The 23,875-nt window shown below is 45.7% G+C and overlaps 1 protein-coding gene across 5 annotated transcripts in view; it reads left to right on the top strand.

Moving 5' to 3' along the window:
- The window catches only part of LOC144680000 (protein spire homolog 1-like), a 276,542-nt gene that overhangs the window by 209,673 nt on the left and 42,994 nt on the right, over positions 1 to 23,875 (top strand). For 3 of the 5 annotated variants that reach the window (XM_078541063.1, XM_078541067.1, XM_078541065.1), the window contains 3 exons: positions 3,920 to 3,961; positions 9,659 to 9,822; positions 23,774 to 23,864. In XM_078541063.1, coding sequence (XP_078397189.1) covers positions 3,920 to 3,961; positions 9,659 to 9,822; positions 23,774 to 23,864 — 297 coding nt within the window. The remainder of the gene's footprint in view (positions 1 to 3,919; positions 3,962 to 9,658; positions 9,823 to 23,773; positions 23,865 to 23,875) is intronic. The other 2 variants (XM_078541066.1, XM_078541068.1) reach the window with 1 other exon arrangement.

Here is a 23,875-nt window from a genome sequence, read left to right as displayed (position 1 = left end):
AGGGCGGAGCAAGCGTTGTGGTTTGCAGGACAGCGAAACACTCTTGTTAACAAGGTGGAATATTACTGTGCATTTGCAATAAAAACTGTAATAAGCTGCAGTCCTTTTGTTAACTGCTGGCTGATTTCGGATAGGGATCCAGGATCTTCCCCAGTAAGTAGCTGAGGGGTGTGGAAGTACAGGCTTCAATTAGAGTTCAGTTGCTCGGGGACATAAACCCTGGTTTGAGAATACTGTCGCTCCAGTAATTAGTTGCTACCAGCATGAAGGGTGTTGGACTTTTAAAGATTTTTTTGATTAAAAGCAGGGGGTTCAGCAGTGGGAACTGGTGCCCTATTCCATTGATATGTATTTCAATACAATAATGACATTTTTATAATGGCCCAGACCTTCCTGTCCAGGGGATCACACCCCGGGAGTAACCCGGATGATGCCCTTGGGGACTTCTCGGAGGTCCCCATGCACAGGAAGTGCCCGGGAAGTTTCAGTTTCTGCTGGACAATTACCCTCCAGCTGGAACTCTCCGAAACTCCGATTTAAAGTCAGGGACCTCAGATGGTTCCGTGTTACTTAGCAGAATAGTTACAAGGATTAAAACCACTTCTAACTCCGGCGTAACTATACTACTGACCCCCCGCCCCGACTCCCCGAATAACCTCCCTGACCACCTGAAAACCCTTCTCACCCCACGACTAGGCCCATCCCCTGACTATCCCCCCTGACCACCCGACTACACCCCAACCCCTCCCACCACCAACACCCCACCCTCCCCAAAACACCCGAGTTCCAACTCCTGACCACTCGGGCCCCCCGCCAACCGCTCGTCCTCCCACCCTGACCCATCCTACCCCCTCACCGACTCACCTTACACACTTACCTTCTGTCCTCTCAAAGTGGCTGGGACCTTAACACTTACAGCTGGTGCTGTAAAAAGGGGGAAAGGCTTCGTTCCCCTGATGACCCTACACTACACCAAAGGACTCCAGAAGCAGCTAAGCTCCACATTTCTCAGAATGCCCGAGTCAGAGGTCCGGGTGGGAAATGTGGAACTCCAGTCCAAGGTAAGAAAATAGGAGCAGAGTGGCTATCTGACAGTGATTGCCACTCCGGAGAAGATTCGGCCCAATGCCATCAACGCAATGAGACATCCCGAGGTATTTCGCAAGAGCACTATCAGACACTGAGCTATAGAGATAGAAATAACATTAATACTGTAAATCCTTCAAAATATTCATGGATCAGAATGAGGAATATTGCTAAGGTGATAAAGGAGGTATTAAACTGATTGTACGTCAGCGTTCATTCTGTAACTAATGAGGTTAGTGAGATGCAGACACAAATTTCTACATTGTAATATGATATGGCTACATTAACAGAGACATGGCTCAAACAAGACCAGGAATGGGTTCTTAATATTCCTGGTTGCCTAGGAATGGTAGAGAAGGAAAAAGAGGAAGCAGTATTGTTTGATGATACAGTTGTAAGTAGAAGGGATAGACTAGATGGTTCTAGTACTGAATCTATTTGAGTTGAGAAACAGAGAGGTGCTGTTTTATAGTTGGGAGCTTTTTTATAGAGCTATAAATAGCTTTTAGGAGAGGTAACCAAAAGCTTGGTCAAAGAGGTCAATTTTAAGGAGCAACTTTTGAGGAGGAGAGAGAGCTGGAGGTGCGGAGATGATTAAGGAAGGAATTTCAGTGATAGGGCCTGGGCAACTGAAGCCATGATTGTCAATAGTGGAGTCATTAAAATCAGGGACGCGCAAAAGGTCAGAATAGAAGAAGCTCAGAGATTTTTAAAAATTCATTCATGGAACATAGGCGTCATTGCCTAGGCCAGCATTTAATGCCCATCCCTAGTTGCCCTTGAGAAGGTGGCGGTGAGCTGCCTTCTTGAACCGCTGCAGTCCATGTGATGTAGGTACACCCACAGTGCTGTTAGGGAGTTCCAGGATTTTGACCCAGCAACAGTGAAGGAACGGTGATATATTTCCAAGTCAGGATGGTGAGTGGCTTGGAGGGGAACCTCCAGGTGGTGGTGTTCCCCTCTGTCTGCTGCCCTTGTCCTTCTAGATGATAGTGGTTGTGGGTTTGGAAGGTGCCGTCTAAGGGGCCTTAGTGAGTTCCTGCAGTGCATCTTGTAGATGGTACACACTGCCAAATTTTGAATTGCCGTGTGTTGGAGGGAGTTACAGGGATAAGGAGAGGTGAAGCCATGGAGGGATTTGAAAACGAGAGTGAGAATTTCCTTTGAGCCAGAATCCCCATGTCATGAGGCAACCTTTCCTCAATTACAGCATTGATTTGTGAGTTTGAATGCTGCAGATTGTTGGAACACCTCACTCAGTAACCTGTCAAGTTTTCATTTTATCCTGGCTACCAGTTATTTGTCAAATCAGCAAGTGGTCATGAATCCTAAAATCTATGAAAGGAAGTATGAATATTATTTAATGATGTATATACATAGTTAATGACTAAGAAGGTAAATGTACCATCGAGTGTGATACCAAACCCTTGACCATGACGGTCCCAGAATTGCCTCTTGGTCTGTACTAAATGAACTGACCTTAGTACAACCATCCCTGGAGACACAAAATATGGACTTGGCTCACTAGCTGCTCTTGTAAAACCTATGGCAGGGACTTTGCCACCGAGGCTGAAGTCCTTGCGGCGGGCCCCAGAGAGGCATCTTCCTAGGCGCAGTCAATTATGTGGGTCGGAGCTGGTGCTGCCATCCAATTAAGGGTGGCGGCCTGAGAACTACCAGCCCAATCAGCAGCACCACCGCTGGTAGTGGCCATTGCTGAGGCTGCAGCTGCAGGGAGAAGGTGCCTCAATGGCCGGGCATTCTCAGAGAGGGGTAGTGGTGTTTGGAAGATGTCAAGGCCCTGGCAATCGGGGGGAGGGACAGGGAGTGCGGTGTACAGGCAGCACCACTGCTGGTGGGGAGCCCCTCTGTGGGTCATGAAGTGGCCCATAAAGGAAGCCCCCTTCCTCCCCCCCCCCCCCCCCACAAAAGCCCACAGGGAGGCACCAAATGCCCCTGGACCCAGGAAGTTGCCCTTAACTGGCCACATAAGGAGCTGAATTGGACTCTGATTGGTTGGCCAATCTGCCAACTCTCTTGCTGCTGGCAAAATGGCATGGCGACGGGAAGACGTCGGACAACCCCACCCCTCACTCCTTCCAGCGCCATTTTGCCAGCCTTCCCACCTCTCAGCCCATCACCAAGTAGTTGGTAAAATCCCAGCCTTTGCAGGCGGAATTTTACAGCACCGTTGTGGCAGGTAGGGGCGGGACTGTCAGATGCGACGAGCCATTCAAAGGTCCATTGACTTCGGTGGAACGGTAAAATCCCACCAGCGTAAAATTCCGTCCTTTGTGTTTGCTTTTAGGGAAAGGGCAAAATTGGGCTCCATTCTAACACCATTTGCAATTAAAATATCTACTAGCACTATCTACACATAAAGAATGGTCATTTGGAGGAGGTATTGAAATGTTTCCCGATGCTGTGAAATCATATTTCAGTTAAAAAATCACTATCTTCAGCAGAGAAAGTGGAAATAATTGAGAAAGGCATCACCATAATGTATAACCAGGTTTGTCGTCGCGCTCTTGTGGACCCAGTTTCAGTTGGCACTCTCGAGAACCAAACCGTATCATATTTAAAGCGTCTCCAGTCTCCTGCATTAATTGTTTTCTTTCGTTGAAATTGTCCTTTCCAAAGGGTTAAACGCAAGTCATTTGAAAAGAGTAAAAACATATGGAAAATTGGAGTAATGTTCTGTATACTTTGCCGTTCCGCCTTTATCAATTCTCTGCAAAAGTTGAAAATATTAAGTTTTAATGATGAGATGAATTTCTAATCCTGTATTATTTTTTCCGTTTTTATCCTAACCATCCAATTGTTTTTCTTACAGTAATGAGGCCACTTAGCATGTCTTGCAGTTTTGACTTGTCAGGTAAAAGTAGCTCCAGTACCTGACATGTGGTGGTTATCGTCATGTCTTGCTTTTGCTTTCGCACCTTCCACTTCATCCATCTTTGTTTTTAATCATTCTTAGCTCCGTGGATTAATTTAGTGCTGCTGCCGCCTTTGTGATTTGTGCTTGGTGCAGGGGCTTTGGTGGTGTGATTTCAGTGTGTGCCAACAGGGTGCTTTCAACCGATGAAGCATATCATAAATTGAGTTTAAGTCAAAAGAGAGTGACTTTGCTTAGACCTGAAACTATTTATCCACTCATGGGATGTGAGTGCTGCTGGCAAGGCCAGCATTTATTACACATTCCCAGTTGTCCTTAAGAGGGTGGTGGCGAGCTGCCTTCTTGAATCACTGCAGTCTGTGTGGTGAAGGTCCACCCACAGGCAGAGAGTTTCAGGATTTTGGCTCAGCAACGAAGAAGGAATGCGGGATATTTCCAAGTTGGGATGGTATGTGGCTTGAAGGTGCTGGTGCTCCCATGTGTCTGCTGCCCTTATCCTTCTAGGTATAGATGTCGTGGGTTTGGGAGGTGTGGTTGAAGAAGCCTACCCTACTTGTCACTAGAGGTGGTGGAAACATAGAGCTGAGTGTCACTGTATAGCTGGAATCTGCCACCACAAAGGGACAGCATGTAGATAAGGAATAGGTGGGGGCCAAGGATAGATCCTTGGGGGACACCAGACATTTATATGTGGGGCAGGAAATAAAGCTCTCTGGCATTAATTGGATAGGGAAGAATGAAACCAGGAATTAGCCTTTTTTGTTCTTTAGCTTTTCATTTCTCCCTCATGAGGTGACTGAAGGAATTTTCTGGATAGATGGGTTAAGATGGGCCTATAGGCCCTCCTCATCTTTGTATGTGCTGTAATCATGTGAATAGAATGAATTTAAGCAAAGAAAAAAATAAGGGGCCAAAACTGTGGAGTTAACATCCATCATGCAATGTGCGTGACTACAGTTAATTTGAGCAAATCCTTTATATTTTTCCTGCTTTATTGTATAAGGAGATCTGTTAAAACACAGAGGCGACAGGAACTGTTGAGCTAGTGACCTGAATTAGTACATAACACATATGATTAGAGTGTATGACAGCGTAAGATCGTGAAAAACAGGTGACGGCGGGACAGCGGCCTATTTCATATCTCTCCTGACTTGTATTCCCAGAGGTGAGATGTAAGACTGGCCGTAAGCTGGCTCATTTTACACTATTGCACAGAGTCAAGATCTGCCCTACACACTCTTTCCAGCAGAGGTCACTGGAAAGAAGTCAGGAGTTAGAATCTTGACTGATATTAGTCACTCCCCATGCCCCAAACCTAGAGGTGTTGAAGCTATTTGTGATGCCCTGATGCACATCGAAGATGTAACCTGGATACTTGCTGGCCTGTGTAACACAGTACCATATTGGGCAGCACTTTTACCCATTAAACCATTGGGGAATTTACACAATTTTGAAGGGATTCCATTCAAGTATGCCTGTATTGTAGGCTCTTATTGTTGAAGCTGCTCGATTTTTTCTTTTGCACATTGCATTAAAAAATGGTTCTCAAAGGTTTTCGTCCCAAATGCTTCAATTAGTTAAATAATTGGTCTTTTCTCTAAGCCCCCATACCTTGTTAAGAAAGCAGACAGATGATCTTCTCTGCAATCTCAGTCAATGTTACTCTGTAATAATGTTATGGGGTGGACTCACCTCCAACCTTGCTTCTGCCCTAGGTTCAAGCAGCTCACCAATTTCTTTTATTCATTCATGGGATGTGGGCATCACTGGCTAGGCCGGAATTTATTCCCTATCCCTAATTGCTCTTGAGAAAGTGGTGGTGAGCTGCCTTCTTAAACCGCTGCAGTCTATGTGGTGTAGGTACACCCACAGTGCTGTTAGGGAGGGAGTTCCAGGATTTTGACCCAGCGACAGTGAAGGAACTGCGACATATTTCCAAGTCAGGATGGCGAGTGGCTTGGAGGGGATCTTCTAGTTGGTAGTGTTCCCATGTGTCTGCTGCCCTTGTCCTTCTAGATGGTCACGGTTGTGGGTTTGGAAGGTGCTGTCTAAGAAGCCTTGGTGAGTTCCTGCAGTGCATCTTGTAGATGGTACACACTGCTGCTACTGTCAGTCAGTGGTGGGGGGAGTGAATGTTTGTGGTTATGGTGCTAATCAAGTGGGCTGCTTTGTCCTGGATGGTGTCAAGCTTCGTGAGTGTTGTTGGAGCTGCACTCATCCAGGCAAGTGGAGAGTATTCCATCACACTCCTGTCCTGTGCCTTGTAAATGGTGGACAGGCTTTGAGGAGTCAGGAGGTGAGTTACTCACCACAGGATTCCTAGCCTCTGACCTGCTCTTGTACCCAAAGTATTTATATGGCTAGTCCAGTTCAGTTTCTGGTCAATGGTAACCCCCAGGATGTTGACAGTGGGGGATTCAGTGATGGTAATGCCATTGAATGTCAAAGGGTGACGGGTAGATTCTTTCTTATTTGAGAAGGTTATTGCCTGGCACCTTTGTGGTGCAAATGTTACTTGCCACTTATCAGCCCAAGCCTGAAATATTATCCAGGTCTTGCTGCATTTGAAGATACTGCTTCAGTATCTGAGGGGTCGCGAATGATGCTGAACATTGTGCAATCACTAGCGAACATCCCCACTTCTGACCTTGTGATGGAAGGAAGGCCATTGATAAAGCAGCTGAAGATGGTTGGGCCTAGGACACTACCCTGAGGAACTCCTGCAGTGATGTCTGGGAACTGAGATGATTGACCTCCACAACCACCTGTGATTCCCATTGACTCCAGTTTTGCTAGGGCTCCTTGATGCCACACTTAATCAAATGCAGCCTTGATGTCAAGGGCAGTCACTGTCACCTCACGCCTGGAGTTCAGCTCTTTTGTCCATGTTTGAACCAAGGCTGTAATGAGGCCAACAGCCAGGAGTGACCCTGGCGGAAAGCAAAATGAGCTTCAGTGAGCAGGTTATTGCTAAGCAAGTGCCGCTTGATAGCATTGTTGATGACCCCTTCCATCACTTTACTGATAATCGAGAGTAGGCTGATGGGGTAGTAATTGGCCAGGTTGGATTTGTCTTGTTTTTTGTGGACAGTACATAGCTGGGCAATTTTCCACATTTCTGGGTAGATGCCAGTGTTGTAGCTGGACTGGAACAGCTTGGCTAGGGATGCAGCAAGCTCTGGAGAACAAGTCTTCAGAACTATTGCCAGAATATTGTCAAGGCCCATAGCCTTTGCAATATCCAGTGCCTTCAGCTGTTTTATGATACCATGTGGAGTGAATCGAATTGGCTGAAGACTAGCATCTGTGATGGCTGGGGACCTCTGAAGGAGGCCGAGATGGATCATCCACTCAGCACTTCTGGCTGAAGATTGTAACAAATGCTTCAGCCTTATCTTTTGCACTGATGTGCTGGGCTCTTTCCTCGTTGAGGATGGGGATATTTGTGGAGCCTCCTCCTCCTGTGAGTTGTGTAATTGTCCTCCACCATTCATGACTGGATGTGGCAGGATTACAGAGCTTAGATCTGAACTTTTGATTGTGGGATCGCTTAGCTCTGTCTATTACTTGCCGCTTGTGCTGTTTGGCATGCAAGTAGTCCTGTGTTATAGCTTCACCAGGTTGACACCTCATTTTTAGGTATGCCTAGTGTTGCTCCCGCCATGCCCTCCTGCACTCTTGATTGAACCAGGGTTGATCCCCTGGCTTGGTGGTAATGGTAGAGTGGGGGTCATGATGGGCCATGAGATTACAGATTGTGTTCGAATACAATTCTGCTGCTGATGATGGCCCACCACGCCTCATGGATGCCCAGTCTTGAGCTGCTAGATCTGTTCGAAATCTATCCCATTTAGCACAGTGGTAGTGCCACACAACACAACTGTCTTGCTGACAGTCCAGTCAAATTGGAAACTTGGCATTGAAGGAGGGTGTTAGAAAAGTAGGCAGCAGTCCCTGGTACTTGGGTTGGCATTCCATTACCCAGTGCCATTAGTCATGAGGTTGCTTTTCAGTTTTGTGTCAAAAGAACTAGGATGTTACAACCCAGAGAAGAATGTTGCCACCAGGAACATAATAACAGGAGCAATCATTCAGCCTCCCGAGCCAGTCCATCTGAGGATTATGGTGAGCAAGAGCAAGGAGCTTTATGTTGAACTTGTCTAAATCACTTGTTCGGCCTCAGCTGGACACCACGCTTTGGGAAGAATGTGAAGGCATTGGAGAGAGTGAAGAAAAGATTCACAAGAATGATTCCAGGGATGGGGAATTTCAGTTATGAAGATGGATTGGAAAAGTTAGGACTGTTTTCCTTGGAGAAAAGAAGGCTGGGAGGAGATTTGATAGAGGCATTCAAAATCATGATGATTTTTACTAGGATGTTGCCGGGTCTTAAGGAGTTGAGTTACAGAGAAAGATTAAATAGGTTAGGACTTTATTCCTTGGAGCATAGAAGAATGAGGGGAGATTTGATAGAAGTTTACAAAATTGTGAGGGGTATAGACAGAGTAAATGTGAGTAGGCTCTTTCCACTTAGATTAGGAGAAATAAACACGAGAGGACATGGCTTTAGGGTGAAAGGGGAAAGGTTTAGGGGGAACATTAGGGGGAACTTCTTCACTCAGAGAGTGGTGAGAGTGTGGAACGAGCTACCATCTGACCTGGTAAATGCGGGCTCACTCTTAAGTTTTAAGAATAAATTAGATAGATACATGGATGGGAGAGGTCTGGAGGGTTATGGACTAGGTGCAGGTCAATGGGACTAGCGGAATAATATTTCGGCACAGACTAGAAGGGCCGAATGGCCTGTTTTCTGTGCTGTAGTGTTCTATGGTTCTATGGGTCTGAGCAGAGTAGATAGGGAGAAACCTTTTCCTACTTGTGAAAGGGTTGAGAACGAGAGGGCACAGTAAGAGAAGCAAGAGTGATATGAGGAAAAACCTTTTCATGTAGCGAGTGGTTAGGGTCTGGAATGCACTGACTGACAGTGTGGAGGAGGCAGGTTCAATTGAGGCTTTCAAATGGGAATTAGAGTGTTATCTGAAAAGGAAGAATTTGCAGGTTTACAGGGAGAAGGTGGTGAATGGAACTAGGTAAGTTGCTCAGTTGGCGAGCCGGTGCAGACACAATGGGCCAAATGGCCTCCTTCTGCATCATAACTGTTTTATGATTCTGTGGTGGGAAAGTTAGCATGTCTGCCTGAGCCATGGCAATGGTGGTGTTGTAAACAGGCATGCCATTTGTCGGTGGTGTTTTTTAAGTTTTGCACAATGGAAAAAGTTTAACAATAGACTTCAAGCAACAAAGTTCATATGGAGAAAGGGGGATTGCTCATGATTAGAGTTGCCACATCTGCCAGGTTTATACATCGCAAAGGAAGGGATCAAGGCTGAGATATGCTGATGAAGAAAAATTATTGAACGCTGTAATAACTTTAATGTGTACATATTATAGGGTAACAGGAATAGGAAAGATATACTTTCAGTGATAGTTTTGCACTTTTTAGATGTTTTACAATAACTCATTCAAAAAAACACACTGCCTGTTCCAAAACCGGACAGGTGGCAACTCCAACCTTGATATTGGTGCTATGCATGCAGCAGAAGACATGCAGTGTAGAAATAGCCTCTTCCAAAATAGTGTCCTAAAGTAGACGTTTCACTTCTCCTGTTTTAACAGATGTGACGACTCCAGAGAGGGGCAGAAAGACCTCACCGACACCTCTGGCCAATGGCGCAGTTATGTCTCAAACTATCGAAAATGACGCCCACACCTCGCATGTGCAAAGAAGAAAACTCCTGAAGGCGCCGACTCTGGCGGAGATAGACAGCTCTGATTCTGAGGTAAAGGAAAATGTGCTGGTGAATCCAGTGCTTATTCTCTGTTGTTCTTCTATTCATGTGTGAGTGTGCGCATGTTTATATGTGCAATTTTTAAAAGCTCATTCACGGGATGTGGGCGTTGCTGGCTGGGCCAGCATTTATTGCCCATCCCTAGTTGCCCTTGAGAAGGTGGTGGTGAGCTGCATTCTTGAACCGCTGCAATCCATGTGGTGTAGGTACACCCACAGTGCTGTTAGGAAGGGAGTTCCAGGTTTTAACCCAGCAACAGTGAAGGAACGGCGATATATTTATATATGTGTGTGTGTGTGTGTGTGTGTGTGTGTGTGAGTTTCTTTCCTCTAACTACATCTTGTGATGGAGATATCTACAGAGTAAAACAACCCGTTATGTGTTTAAGGGGAAGCTTGCTAAGTACATGAAGGAGAAAGGAATAGATAAATATGCTGATAGGGTTAGATAAAGAAGAGGTGGCTTGTGTGGAGCATAAGCCCCAGCATAGATTATTTGGGTTAAATGCCTGTTTCTATGCTGCAAATTCTATGTATATCTTGAAATACATGAGCTTATGCTACCTTGTAACCAAACAGTAATCCTTGGAAATAATTTTCCGCTGTTGACTTTCCAAATCCTTTTATAATTTTGAACCATTCTGTGAGAGGTCAATGTTTAACAGGTGAATATCCATTTACTGAATCAGGCAGCAGAAGACATTCTGTGAATCACAACTTTTCATTGTTAAACTATAGTTCCGTACAAATACGAGTTTCAACTCTTCCTGCCTGGATCCTATCCCTGTCCAGAAAGCAAACCCCCTACCGGGGAAAATCCCAGCTCTGAAGTACAGGCTTCAATGAGCATCACCTGCTCTCAATTCACCCTGAAGCTTGCCCTGGTTCACTCTTGACCTGCATGTCTAACATTGTCACTCCGGACTCCTCCAGTGAACAGCAAATCTCTCAGCATTGCTGGCTCCTGGAATTTCTGCAGGGGCTTCTCCTAAAGATAGGACGATACCCTGGAGGAATGGCCCAAATCCCTCAGTGTTTTAGGAAATGATTCCTGCCAGTTGAGCATGAGTCTTGAGTAATATTCTCAGGGGTGAAGGCAGAAGCAATGCGGGCAGCCCTGAAGCTTTGACAGTGTGGGCTGCTGTTGGCAGGAAGGGGGTGGTACCTCTTTTGGGGGATCCCTTGTGCCCATCGAGACAACAACACCCCCCAAGATGGTACCCCCACTTTGTCCGTCCCCTCTGGGCCTCTCTAACCCAAACCCCACCCCCCCACCAACCAACCTCACTGGGGTCTCCCAGCTGTGCCCAAAGTTCCCAGACTTACCAATCAAATTGGCCAGTAGCTCTCTAAATTGGGACTTCCTGTCCCTGAGGGATGGGAGTCGCACTGTGCACTAATTAAGGCCGCCCTCAATGTATTATCACTGCGGGGCAGCCAGGTTTCATATCAGCGACGTACTTTTAGACTTTTAGGTCAAGGGGTGCGAGTAACCTGTCTCCCCCTGTAAAATCCAAGCCTTATCGAATATTGGTTGGAGAGGCAGTTCAAAGGTCACTGTGGCAGAGGTCTGATAACAGTGAATGGTACCTGGCATAGGGGACCCAGTTAGAGAGGAGATCATTATTGCTGATTTGGAGTTGAATGTGATCAAAAGGTACATAGAACAAAAAAAATTGGAGCAGGAATAGGAGATGTGGTCCCTTGAGCCTGCTCCACCATTCAGTGAGATTATGTTTGATCTTCCACCTCAACTCCATTTTTTTTCATCCTATGCCCATATTCCTTGATTCCTTTACACAGTGGAGTATTGTGCAAGTAGTGTGAATTTTAAATAGACAACAGTGGTCCAATTTCAATCAAGTTGATGTATAATGCTGACCTAATTTTCAATGACTTTAGCTCTAATTTTGAAAAATGAGGTTGAGCTAACCCAATGCAGAGTTAGGGACTGGGCTTTGTTAACTTTTATGTTGGAAGTCTCCTTCCCTAATTTCAATATGCTACTGGGATAGAACCTGCTTCATGAACTTGGCTGGTAGCATACTGGGCTAGGGAAATTAAAACTCAGCAAGTCAGCAGCTCCCAAAGGGATGGAGCTAGTCATTCAAGGCCAAGTTGTAAAGGTGACCAATATCTGTTGATCACTCATAAATTCTTCCTCATCTAAATCAGGTAACATTTGGGTGGAAAGGAAATAAAGGCTCAATGCAAAAGTTCGAAATGACTTGTTTGTCATTGATCAGAAGTTCACGTTCCCAGCTAGACCAGTCACAGTGACTGTATGAAGAAACAGCTCTGAGTTGTTCAATGTACACAACAGAATGAACATTGTTGCCATTCTGATGGGTTTGTTTTGTTTTTGAAAAGCCATCCCTTGGAAGTGTCTTGTGCTCTGATCACCTGATGTTTCCTTCTGAGTGCAGTGTTTCTGTGGCACCAATTCAGACTGTTGGTGTATTGCTCAGCTGTTCAGTGCTTGATTGTGTGTGTCTGGTCTCTGTTCTGTGCGTGCTATTGGTCAAGCCTATTGGAGAAACAGAAACTAAACTGAAAGCAAGCAGCAGTAAACTGTAAGCGTGAGAGAGCAGACATTTTAAAGCACTGTAAATAAAGCTCCTGTTTAGACATAGAAACTGGTGTGTCATCCCTGCGTATCTCCAAGGCATAAAACGCAACAGTCAGGGTCCACACTTTGTGTCTTTTCAAACTTTCTAACTGTTGCAACCTCACTTTTCAAAATTAGAGCTAAAGTAGACAAGAATAGGCTAGTGGGTTGGTGGCTTAGTAGTAGTGCTCTGGCGTTTACATCAGAAGGTTGTTGGTTGCAATCCCATTCCTGAAGTGCAAAATATAATCTGATTCTCCAGTGGAAGTACTGAGGGATTGTTGGAGCTGCTGTCTTTTGGATATCCTGATTCCATCAGGCCTCATACCTGATATTCTCCTCGGTAGCGCTGATGGCCCAGTTTTGCCCCATAAACAGGTGGTGTAAACAATAATACTCTTAACCTAGACCTAGTTACAGAATACCAAAGTACCTTCATAAAAAAGCTTACAAATGTAACTTACACCTGAATCAACTTTTTAAATTATATGTTCACGGGATGTGGGCTTCAATGGCCGGGCCAGCATTTATTGACCATCCCGAGTTGCCCTTGAGAAGGTGGTGATGAGCACCCTGCTTTGCCCTGGATGGTGTTGAGCTTCCTGAGTGTTGTTGAAGCTTCACTCATCCAGGCAAGTGGAGAGTATTCCATCACACCCTGACTTGTGTCTTGTAGATGGTGGACAGGCTTTGGGAGTCAGGAGGTGAGTTACTGGCTACCAAATTCCTAGCCTCTGACCTGCTCTTGTAGCCACAGTATTTATATGGCTAGTCCAGTTCAGTTTCTGGTCAATTGTAATCCCAGAATGTTGATAGTGGGAGATTCAGTGATGGTAATGTCGCTGATTGTCAAAGGGAGATGGTTGGATTTTCTCTTGTTGGAGATGGTCATTGCCTGGCACTTGTTGATGCAAAATGTTACTTGCCACTTATCAGCTCAAGCCTGAATATTGTCCAGGTCTTGCTGCATTTGGACATGGACTGCGTCAGTATCTGAGTCAGTCTTGAATCGACAATCTTGAATTAATATGTCATCACCAAGAACTGCAGGCAAAAGGGTTTGGGAAGATGGAGCCAACATCAAAGCTGTGGTATGAAAGCAATTGGATCAAACCCTTCATTGCTGACCTTCTAAAGTCATACCACCTGACCTTGTGTCCCTCTTGCATCTGTAGATGATGCTAAAAAGACAAGCATAGCAGACCTTAAAGGGGACTGTCACTGGAAAATACCCCAACTCATTATCAAGGTCCATTTTGGAATGTTAAAGATATCGTTAAAAACCTTGATCTGTCTCCCTAAGAAGAAGACCAGGAGTCATCACAGGGCAACGTAAGATAGGATTTTTCCAGCAAGTTACAGCAGTGGAAATAGGAGCAGCTCCAAGGAAGTTTCTGGGATAATAGAGAAGGGACCTAAAGATTGTTTTGAAGAATTTATTTGCACAACGCAGAAGCTTATAAATGAGTATATTGTTGACACATTCACTGGGTCATCTGCCATAGGCTTTATCAGGATACCAAAAAAAAAATCATCCTTTCAAAAGAATTGAGGAATGTCTGATTTATGGAGTCACTTACAGAGCCTGTGGAATGAGTACTGCATGGATCGCAGACAGGATTTGTAACCATTGAGCTATGCTTTGTGCTTAATGAAGAGATGCAATTGGGAACAGATTAATGATGTCTACAGGGAAGAATCGATCAAGGACGGAGACTAGGGGATCAGAGGTTGATACATCGAAGATCATTGCCCCATGTCACATATTATGATGATCAACAATGAAGAAGCTCCAAGCGACAGCTTTTCCAACAAGGAAAGTCTTGTCAAACCCTTAACGAAATGGTGCAATCACTCAGTAGTTCAGACTTTTCCTTTATTATCAACAGCTTGATACAGAGACAGCTGAGGCTGCAGGTCCTTATGCAGTAGTGACCGAGTTGCCCTATGGCCTGTTTGGTGGAGCACACTGTATCTTATATGTTCATACGAATTAGGAGCAGGAGTAGGCCACTCAGAACCTCGAGCCTCGTCTGCCATTCAATAAGATTGTAACCTCAACCCCACGTTCTAACCTAACCCCGATATCCTTTCACCCCCTTTTTAATCAAGAATCTAGTTCTGCCTTAAAAATATTCCAGGACTCTGCTTCCACCACCTTTTTGAGGAAGCCAGGGCATTGGTGAGACCGCACCTCAAATACTGTGTGCAGTATTGGTCTCCTTATTTAAGGAAGGATGTAAATGCATTGGAGGCGGTTCAGAGGAGGTTTACTAGATTGATACCTGGAATGAGTGGGCTGTCTTATGAGGAAAGGTTGGACAGACTGGGCTTGATTCCACTGGAGTTTAGAAGAGTGAGGGGTGATTTGATTGAAGTATACAAGACCCTGAACAGCCTTGACAAGGTGGACATCGAAAGGATGTTTCTGCTTGTGGGTGAATCCAGAACTAGGAGGCACTGTTTTAAAATTAGGGCTCGCCCTTTTAGGACAGAGATGAGGAGAATTTTTTTCTCTCAGAGTGTCGTGCGACTTTGGAACTCTCTGCTTCAGAAGGCGGTGGAGGCCGGGTCATTGAATATTTTTTAAGGCAGAGGTAGATAGATTCTTGTTAGGCAAGGGAATCAAAGGATATCGGGGTTAGATGGGAATGTGGAAATTGCAACACAAGGAGATCAGCCATGATCTTATTGAAGGCAGATCACACTCGAGGGGCTGAATGGTCTACACCTATTCCTACTTCTTACGTTCTTATGGGCAGAATTTCACCCATGTCGGGGGATGGGCGGGGGCAGTCGGGAAGCCAACCGCGATCAGGGCCGGAAGGTAGTTACACACTGGCAGGCCAATTAAGGCCCAGCATGAAATGGGAGCGGCAGCGCTCAGCACTGCCTGTGTGGCCGGGGGAGGGAGGGCGAGCCGGGCGGAGGAGGGCGAGCCGGGCGGGGGAGGGCGAGCCGGGCGGGGGAGGGCGAGCCGGGCGGGGGAGGGCGAGCCGGGGGAGGGAGGGCGAGCCGGGCGGGGGAGGGCGAGCCGGGCGGGGGAGGGGGAGCCGGGGGAGGGAGGGCGAGCCGGGGGGAGGGAGGGCGAGCCGGGCGAGGGAGGGCGAGCCGGGGGAGGGAGGGTGAGCCGGGCGAGGGAGGGCGAGCCGAGGGAGCCCAGAGCTGCCTCAGGGAGATGAAGTGTTACATAAAGAAATAAAGAAAATAAAAATGTAATGAAACATGTCCCCTCATGTGACTCTGTCACAAGAGCAGGGACATGTTACCAATTAAGTTATAAAATTTTAATTTAATTTTTATTTGCTTGAGGAAACCTCATTCCGCCCATGGGTGAGGTTTCCTAAAAAGGCTGTTTGGCTTTTTTTCCGTTCCCGCCAACCATAAGGTTGGACGGGCAGCGAAAAATTCAAGTTAATTAATCATTTAATGGCCTTAACAGGCCTTTTAATTGTCGGCGGGCGCAGTGCCCACTTCTGTGTGTGCCCGCCAAACGAAATATCACGCGACTGCGCATTGACGTTGGGACACACTCCCGACGGTCAGCACGCGTCATTTTACACTCAAGCAGGTCGGGCACGCGCCCGCCCGCTGAGCTAAAAGTTTTACCCTACTTTCTAAAGACTCACGACCCTCTGAGAGAAAACATTCCTCCTCATCCCTGTAGATTTTTAAAATACTGGGGGGGTTGAGGGCTATGAGGAGCTGGCACGAAAGAGGAGTTGAGGCCTGGGGCAGATCAGCCATGATCTTATAGAATGGCGGGGCAGGTTTGAGGGGCCGAATGGCCTACTCCTGCTCCTATTTCTTATGGTCTTAAATGAGCGACCCCTTATTTTTAAACAGCGACCCCTAGTTCTAGATTCTCCCACAAGAGGAAACATCCTCTCCACATCCATCAATCAGGTTCTCATATGACCTTCCGGACTGAATATTGAGTTCAACAATTTTGGATCATGAACTCTTTCCTCCATCCCCATCCCCTTTCCGATCCCCCCCCCTCCTTTTTTCCAATAATTTATATAGATTTTTCTTTTCCCACCTATTTCCATTATTTTTAAATGTATTTCCATCCATTGTTTTATCTCTACCTTTTAGCCTATTTCGATCCCTTCCCTTCACCCCACCCCCACTAGGGCTATCTGTACCTTGCTTGTCCTGCTTTCTACCCTTAATTAGCACATTCCTTAGATAATATCACCACCTTCAACACCTCTTTGTCCCTTTGTCTGTGACATCTTTTGGCAATCTCCACCTATCACTGGCCCTCTATCCAGCTCTACCTGTCCCACCCCCCACTTGAACCAGCTTATATTTCACCTCTTTTCTATTTTTACTTAGTGCTGTTGAAGAGTCATACGGACTCGAAACGTTAACTGTGTTCCTCTCCGCAGATGCTGCCAGACCTGCTGAGTTTTTCCAGGTATTTTCATTTTTGTTTTGGATTTCCAGCATCCGCAGTTTTTTTGCTTTTATCCCATGCTACCTTTGCTACCTGTACATTCCGGGGGTTGGGGTGCTATGGAGCAGATTATTGTCTGGTAGTTGCAGCCTCCATAAATGCTGCATGAGATTCCAATGCTCCTTCCTATGTTGCTCCTCCTCCATGGTGTACAAGAGTTTTCTCTGAGGGAATGCTGACTATGAGGATGGGCCAGGGAGAGTGAAACCTGCTGATGATACGACCCTGACCGAAACAGTGAACAGCAGGTCCAGCCGTCTGGAAATGACAACAGTAGGTGGAACCAGGAATTTATTCTGTCTGCAACTTACTGCTGAACTTCCCCAAGGATCTCATTAGCCTGCCTCTGTACATAAAAACTGGCGCAAATCGAATAAAAATCAGTAAACAGTCGGAGCCCAGGGAAAAGCGCAAAGTTAACACTCACAGGAAGAGACCAGGCGTTATGTTTCAGAGTGCTATAAAAGTGTAGTGAGTAGACATGAAGAACTTTCATCCTTGACATTTTGCAGCCCTCTGGTCTGAACACTGACTTTGTCACTTCAGACCATTTCCTGCTTCTTGATTTCTTTTGCCAACTTCACTTCCCCACTTTTTGCCCTTTCTCTTTCTCCCCAAAGCACTGTCTGTCTGAGCTGTTACCACAAACCCTTTCGGCTTTTCAATTCACTTAACCGCCGTGATGATCTTTTTACACCATCGGCACTTTTTCTCCTCTTTCAGCTTTAGAAATACTAACACTCACAAGCTAGTAAACCCATTTCATATACACAAACTTTGACCTTGAGCTGGTGTTCTTCACTTCCCTCCCTCCCCCGCTCCTGAGTCTCTTGCCTCCCAGTTTCTATTCCTGATTGGCGTTTACAGCACCAGTGAAGATCTTTCAGCGCATTGTGTCTATTCCGTTCCAGAGGAAATCAAAACGAATCCTACTTGTCTGTACTCTTCACATCGAAGAGTCTATATCCAAAATGTTAACCCATCTTTGTTTTTGTAGATGCTGATGGTCTGATGTGTGTTTTTAGTATTTTTCATTTGATTTTTGTAGTAGGCCACATTTTAGCAATTAAGAAAATAATTTGTTTTCCTCTAGTCAGATGTACCATCTAGTGTCCAAACTGTGAATGAATAAAGCTTAAAAGCCTTTTTTATTACTAAGGAGGATGTCAAAGGGCCAAGTTCCATCGTACGGAGCACAACAATAACTGGATTTGTATAGCACCTTTAACACAGTAAAATGGCCCACGGCACTTCACAGGAGCAATATCAAACAAAATTTGAAGAGTCATACGGACTCGAAACGTTAACTGTGTTCCTCTCCGCAGATGCTGTCAGACCTGCTGAGTTTTTCCAGGTGTTTTTGTTTTTGTTTTGGATTTCCAGCATCCGCAGTTTTTTGCTTTTATCACATAAGGAGGTATTAGGTCAGGTGACAAAAAGTTTGGTTAAAGAGGTCAGTTTTAAGGAGTGTCTTAAAAAAGGAAAGAGTGGCAGAGAGGTGAAGCAGTTTAGGGAGAGAATTCCAGAGATTTGGGCCTGGGCAACTGAAGGCAAAGTCACCAGTGGTGGTGCAAGTAAAATCAGGGAAGCACAAGAGACCAGAATTGGAGTAGTGCAAATATCTTGGAGGGCTTTGGGGTTGGAGGAGATTACAGAGGTAGCGAGGGACAAGTTCATAGAGCGCTTTGAAAATAGGAATGAGAGTTTAAATTGAGGCATTGCTAAACCAGGAGCCAGTGTAAGCCAGTGAGCACAGGGGTGATGGGTGAACGAGACTTGGTGAAAGTTAGGACGTGGGCAGCAGAGTTTCGGATGCGCTGAAGGTTACAGAGAGTAGAACATGGGAGGCTGGCCAGGAGTGTGTTGGAATAGTTGAGTCGAGAGGTAACAAAGGTGCGGATGAAGGTTCCAGCAGCAGACGACCTGAGGCAGGGGCAGAGTTGGACAATGTGATGTAGGTGAGTGAGTCTGGAACTCACTGCCTGAAAGGATGGCTGAGTCAGAGTCTCTTGTAACATTTAAGAAGTATTTAGATATTCACTTGTGTTGCATAGCCTCCAGGGCTATGGGCCAAGCGCTGGAAAATGGGATTAGTGTAGTCAGATCTTTGTTGACCGGCGAGGACACGATGGGCCAAATAGCCCCCTTTTGTGCTGTAAACATCTATGAGCCTAGGTGGAAATATGCTGCTTTAAGACATAAGACATAGGAGCAGAAATTAGGCCATTCGGCCCATCGAGTCTGCTCCGCCATTCAATCATGGCTGATAAGTTTCTCAACCCCATTCTCCCGCCTTCTCCCTGTAACCTTTGATCCCCTTACCAATCAAGAACCTATCTATCTCAGTCTTAAATACACTCAATGACCTGGCCTCCACAGCCTTCTGTGGCAATGAATTCCATAGATTCACCACTCTCTGGCTAAAGAAGTTTCTCCTCATCTCTGTTCTAAAAGGTCTTCCCTTTACTCTAAGGCTGTGCCCTCGGGTCCTAGTCTCTCCTACTAATGGAAACATATTCCCCACGTCCACTCTATCCAGGCCTTTCAGTATTCTGTAAGTTTTAATCAGATCCCCCCTCATCCTTCTAAACTCCATCAAGTATAGACCCAGAGTCCTCAAATGTTCCTCATATGTTAAGTCTTTCATTCCTGGGATCATTCTCGTGAACCTCCTCTGGACCCTCTCCAGGGCCAGCACATCCTTCCTGAGATACGGGGCCCAAAATTGCTCACAATATTCTAAATGTGGCCTGACCAGAGCCTTATAAAGCCTCAGCAGCACATCCCTGCTTTTATATTCTAATCCTCTCAAAATAAATGCAACATTGCATTTGCCTTCCTAACTACCGACTCAACCTGCAAGTTAACCTTAAGAGAATCCTGGACTAGGACTCCCAAGTCCCTTTGCACTCCAGATTTCTGAATTCTCTCCCCATTTAGAAAATAGTCTATGCCTCTATTCTTCCTACCAAAGTGCATGACCTCACACTTCCCCACGTTGTATTCCATCTGCCACTTCTTTGCCCATTCTCCTAATCTGTGCAAATCCTTCTGCAGCCTCCCCGCCTCCTCAATACTACCTGTCCCTCCACCTATCTTTGTATCATCTGCAAACTTAGCCAGGATGCCCTCAATTCCTTCATCTTGATCATTAATGTATAAAGCGAAAAGTTGTGGTCCCAACACTGACCCCTGCGGAACTCCACTAGTCACCGACCGCCATCCTGAGAAGGACCCCCTTATCCCCACTCTCTGCCTCCTGCCAGACAGCCAATCTTCTATACGTGCTAGTACCTTGCCTCTAACACCATGGGCTCTTATCTTACTGAGCAGCCTCTTGTGCGGCACCTTGTCAAAGGCCTTCTGGAAGTCCAAGTAGATAACATCCATTGGCTCTCCTTTGTCTAACCTACTCGTTACCTCCTCAAAGAATTCTAACAGATTTGTCAGGCATGACCTCCCCTTGATGAAACCATGCTGACTTTGCCCTATTTTACCATGTACTTCCAAGTGTTCTGAAATCTCATCCTTAATAATGGACTCTAAAATCTTACCAACGACCGAGGTCAGGCTAATCGGCCTGTAATTTCCCGTCTTTTGCCTCACTTCCTTCTTAAACAGGGGGGTTACATTAGCGATTTTCCAGTCCTCTGGGACCCTCCCTGACTCCAGTGATTCCTGAAAGATCGCCACTTATGCCTCCACTATCTCTTCAGCTTTCTCCTTCAGAACTCTGGGGTGTAATCCATCTGGTCCAGGTGATTTATCCATACCTTGATGATGATGCAGATATGTAGCTGGAGTCTCAGGGTCAAATATGATATCAAGTTGGTAAGCAGTCTGCTTCAGTCTCAGACTGTTGCCAGGGAAAAGGATGGCAGGCTACGGGTAGCTAGGGAATGGTGTTTGTGGTGGTGACCGGAAACAATGGCTACAGTGTTCTCAATATATAATTGGAGGAAATCTCCGCTCGTCCATGGATATTGAATAAGCGGTTTGATGATTTAGAGACAGTGGAGAATCAGGAGATGGTGCGAGGTAGAGCTGGGTGTCAGCGTTAATGTGAGAAGTAACGCTGTGTTTTTGGATAATGTCACCGAGGTAGATGGGAATTAGGAGGGGGTAAAAAGAATGAAAAAGGTGAGATAAATTAGGCAGACATAATTCGATGATGTTAAGTTTGAGTTTTAAAATCTGAAGATTGAGCAGGAAAAGAAAAAACTGAGGGAGGGAAGGAATCTCAGTTTTTAGGTCCTTAAAAAAAGTGCAAGGATGCATCGACTTTTGGTTTTAACACAGGTCTGGATGGATGTAGGGGAGGAAATCCCCTTCCTGCACCATTAGCTCTGATGCTTCCCCCACCCACTGAGAATCTATCCTTAGCTCCTTCCTGTTTCTCATCGAGATGCCGCCACTTGGCGACATCATCTGAAAGTACGTTTAGTTTAGTGACGACACCCAGCTCTACCCCACCATTAACCCCTGTTGACTCCACCACTGTTGCTAAATTATCAGACTGGTTATCTGACATCTGTATACAACAATGTTCAAACCAAGTTACTAAGAAATCTATACAGGTAATGCTTCTGTTTGCACAGTGGAAAACGCATACTGTGTCCCCACCAATCCTAGGGATACACAACAGCTACCTAATTCCAAAGAGTGTAGGTATAGTTTAGAAAAAAGCCAAAATGTAGGGTGCCCTAAGTGTGTGTACTGCTGCAGTTTAACCAGTTAACTGTTATGATCCCAGCTGATGTTATGAGTGGACAAGTCGGATCCCAGGTATATACCTTTACAGATATATACAGATTTGTAAGGATAACACAAGGTACAAAAGCTATCTTATACTCTAATGTTCACAGTCAGTACGCAATCCATGTAAACCAATTGGCGACCTGTGGTCAGACACACCACACTCTGAAACCAAGTGACAGATGCCACCCCAAACTGATGCTATAGATCTTTCACCAACTCCCTCCAGACGCTTGTCACACTGTGAGTCAACTGGTCTCACTGAACCATCTTTCACACGAGGGTTTCCGATCTCCACTCTCAAAGAACTCGCTGTGGAATCTTTTCCCAAGCGATGCTTTCTCTCAGACGCCTTCCACAAGGTTCCACCTCCAGGGTTTCGAACTCTCCTTCCAATGTTCCTTTCCCTGGATCGCCACGTGCATTCGAGCAAGCTTTACCTTCCACGCACTCTCTCTCAGATACTTTGCCATGCCAACAGAACACCACTGCTTCACATGCCGTTAATAAGGAGTCACCAACTTTTGGCTGTCTTCTCTGATCTTCTGGCTTCTCGCAAGCCCACTATGCCTTGAGTCTGCTTTCTGCAGCTTTCTCTCTCTAAACATGGAGCTTTCCTATGCTCCTCACTCTTAACTTCACTTATCAGGACCTTTTCCAGATTCCTGTTCTTTTTCTTTGACTAGAAGGTCTTCTCGGGACCCCCCCAACCTTCTGTTCTTTGGGGAAATCCGTTTCCTGCAGCTCCCTCCTGTCCAGCTTATCCTAGCTCCTTCTTCCAACTAAACTAAAAAAAACACTGTTCTGTTTCTCTCTGTGTCTGTGGGCCCTCTGTTGCTAGGCAACAGCCACAACATGAACACACTTTCCACGACCATCAAGCCCTGGAGTGGGAATGACCTACTCCTTAATCCTGTGTTTTGTTTCCAATCTTCCATTGCTGAGTGTGGGATTTTAGATCTACCTCAATCCTGAAGAGCCTGGCTTCCTCTGCCAAGGATGATAATGAAAACTTTAGTTGTTAGAGATTTACGAGGGCGCTGCAAGGAGTGGAAAATTGCAGCTATGACTAAAGATTGGATAGGCTGGGATTGTTCTCCTTGGAACAGAGGAGGCCGAGGGGAGATTTGATTGAGGTGTACAAGGTTATGAAGGGCCTGGATAGAGTGGATGGGAAGGTCAGTGACTAGGGACCATAGATTTAAAGTGCTTGGTAGAAGGTTGAGAGGGGAAATGAGGAAAAATATTTTTACCCAAAGGGTGGTAGGGGTCTGGGACTCACTGCCTGAAAGGGTAGTAGAGGCAGAAACACTCAACTCATTTAGAGGGTGTCTGGGTGTGCACATGAAGTCCAAATGCTGGAAAATAGGATTAGGCTGGGTGGCTTGTTTTTCAGCCAGCGCAGACACGATGGGCAGAGTGGCCCCCTTCTGTGCTGTAAGTTTTTCTTCATTTTCTAAATATCTTAAAAGGGGGAATGTACAGGGATGTGGGGAGAGGACGGGAGAGTGGCAGTATGTGAATTACTCCATAGGAGAGCCAGCATGGAAACAATGGGCCAAATGGCGGTCTTCTGTGCTATAACGATTCTATAATTCTACTCAATGATTCTAGACAGTTGCTTTTGTTCAGAAGGTAATAACTCCTTGTGAGTAGTTTGACAAGCAGCTCAACTCAATGTAAAATCTGTGAATCAATTGACATGATTCACATACAAACCATACCTGATTGAAAATAACAATGCTGTGCAGTTTGGGGATCTGCCAGTGCAATGTTCCACTTTTAAGCAACAGCCATTTGCTCATTCGTTCCCCAGGACAATGCTTTGATCATTCGGAGTCAAGCTGCCTGGTTTAAATTTCAAAACAATGCTTGGCAGTTAACTGTCAACTGATACACTCCCATGGCAACGCCTCTACCAATCAGAGTCCACTTGCCAATCAATCAGCAATCTCTTCTCATACAGTATAAATTGTTGTTCCCTTTACATTTGGTATTCTTGCATGGTGTCCTGATGAGTGCAAGACAAAAAGCTTTGACACAAAAAGCCTCTTTTTCAGCAATACTCAAGTTCCACTTTCCTATGTTTGGTGTCATGATGTTTTATCTATTTAACAGGAGGAGAGAATTAAGATGTTGAGGAGCAGTTCCAGTGGATCAACATTTAAGGTGGAAGACAGCTCTCCAGAGACTCCGAATGGCAAAAAGAGTAAGCACAGT

This window comes from Cetorhinus maximus, chromosome 4 (assembly GCF_964194155.1).
Source record: "Cetorhinus maximus chromosome 4, sCetMax3.hap1.1, whole genome shotgun sequence".
NCBI classification, from domain to species: Eukaryota; Metazoa; Chordata; class Chondrichthyes; order Lamniformes; family Cetorhinidae; genus Cetorhinus; species Cetorhinus maximus.
The sequence above is the reverse complement of the archived record's forward strand: the minus strand, read 5'-3'. Positions and strand labels throughout refer to the sequence as shown.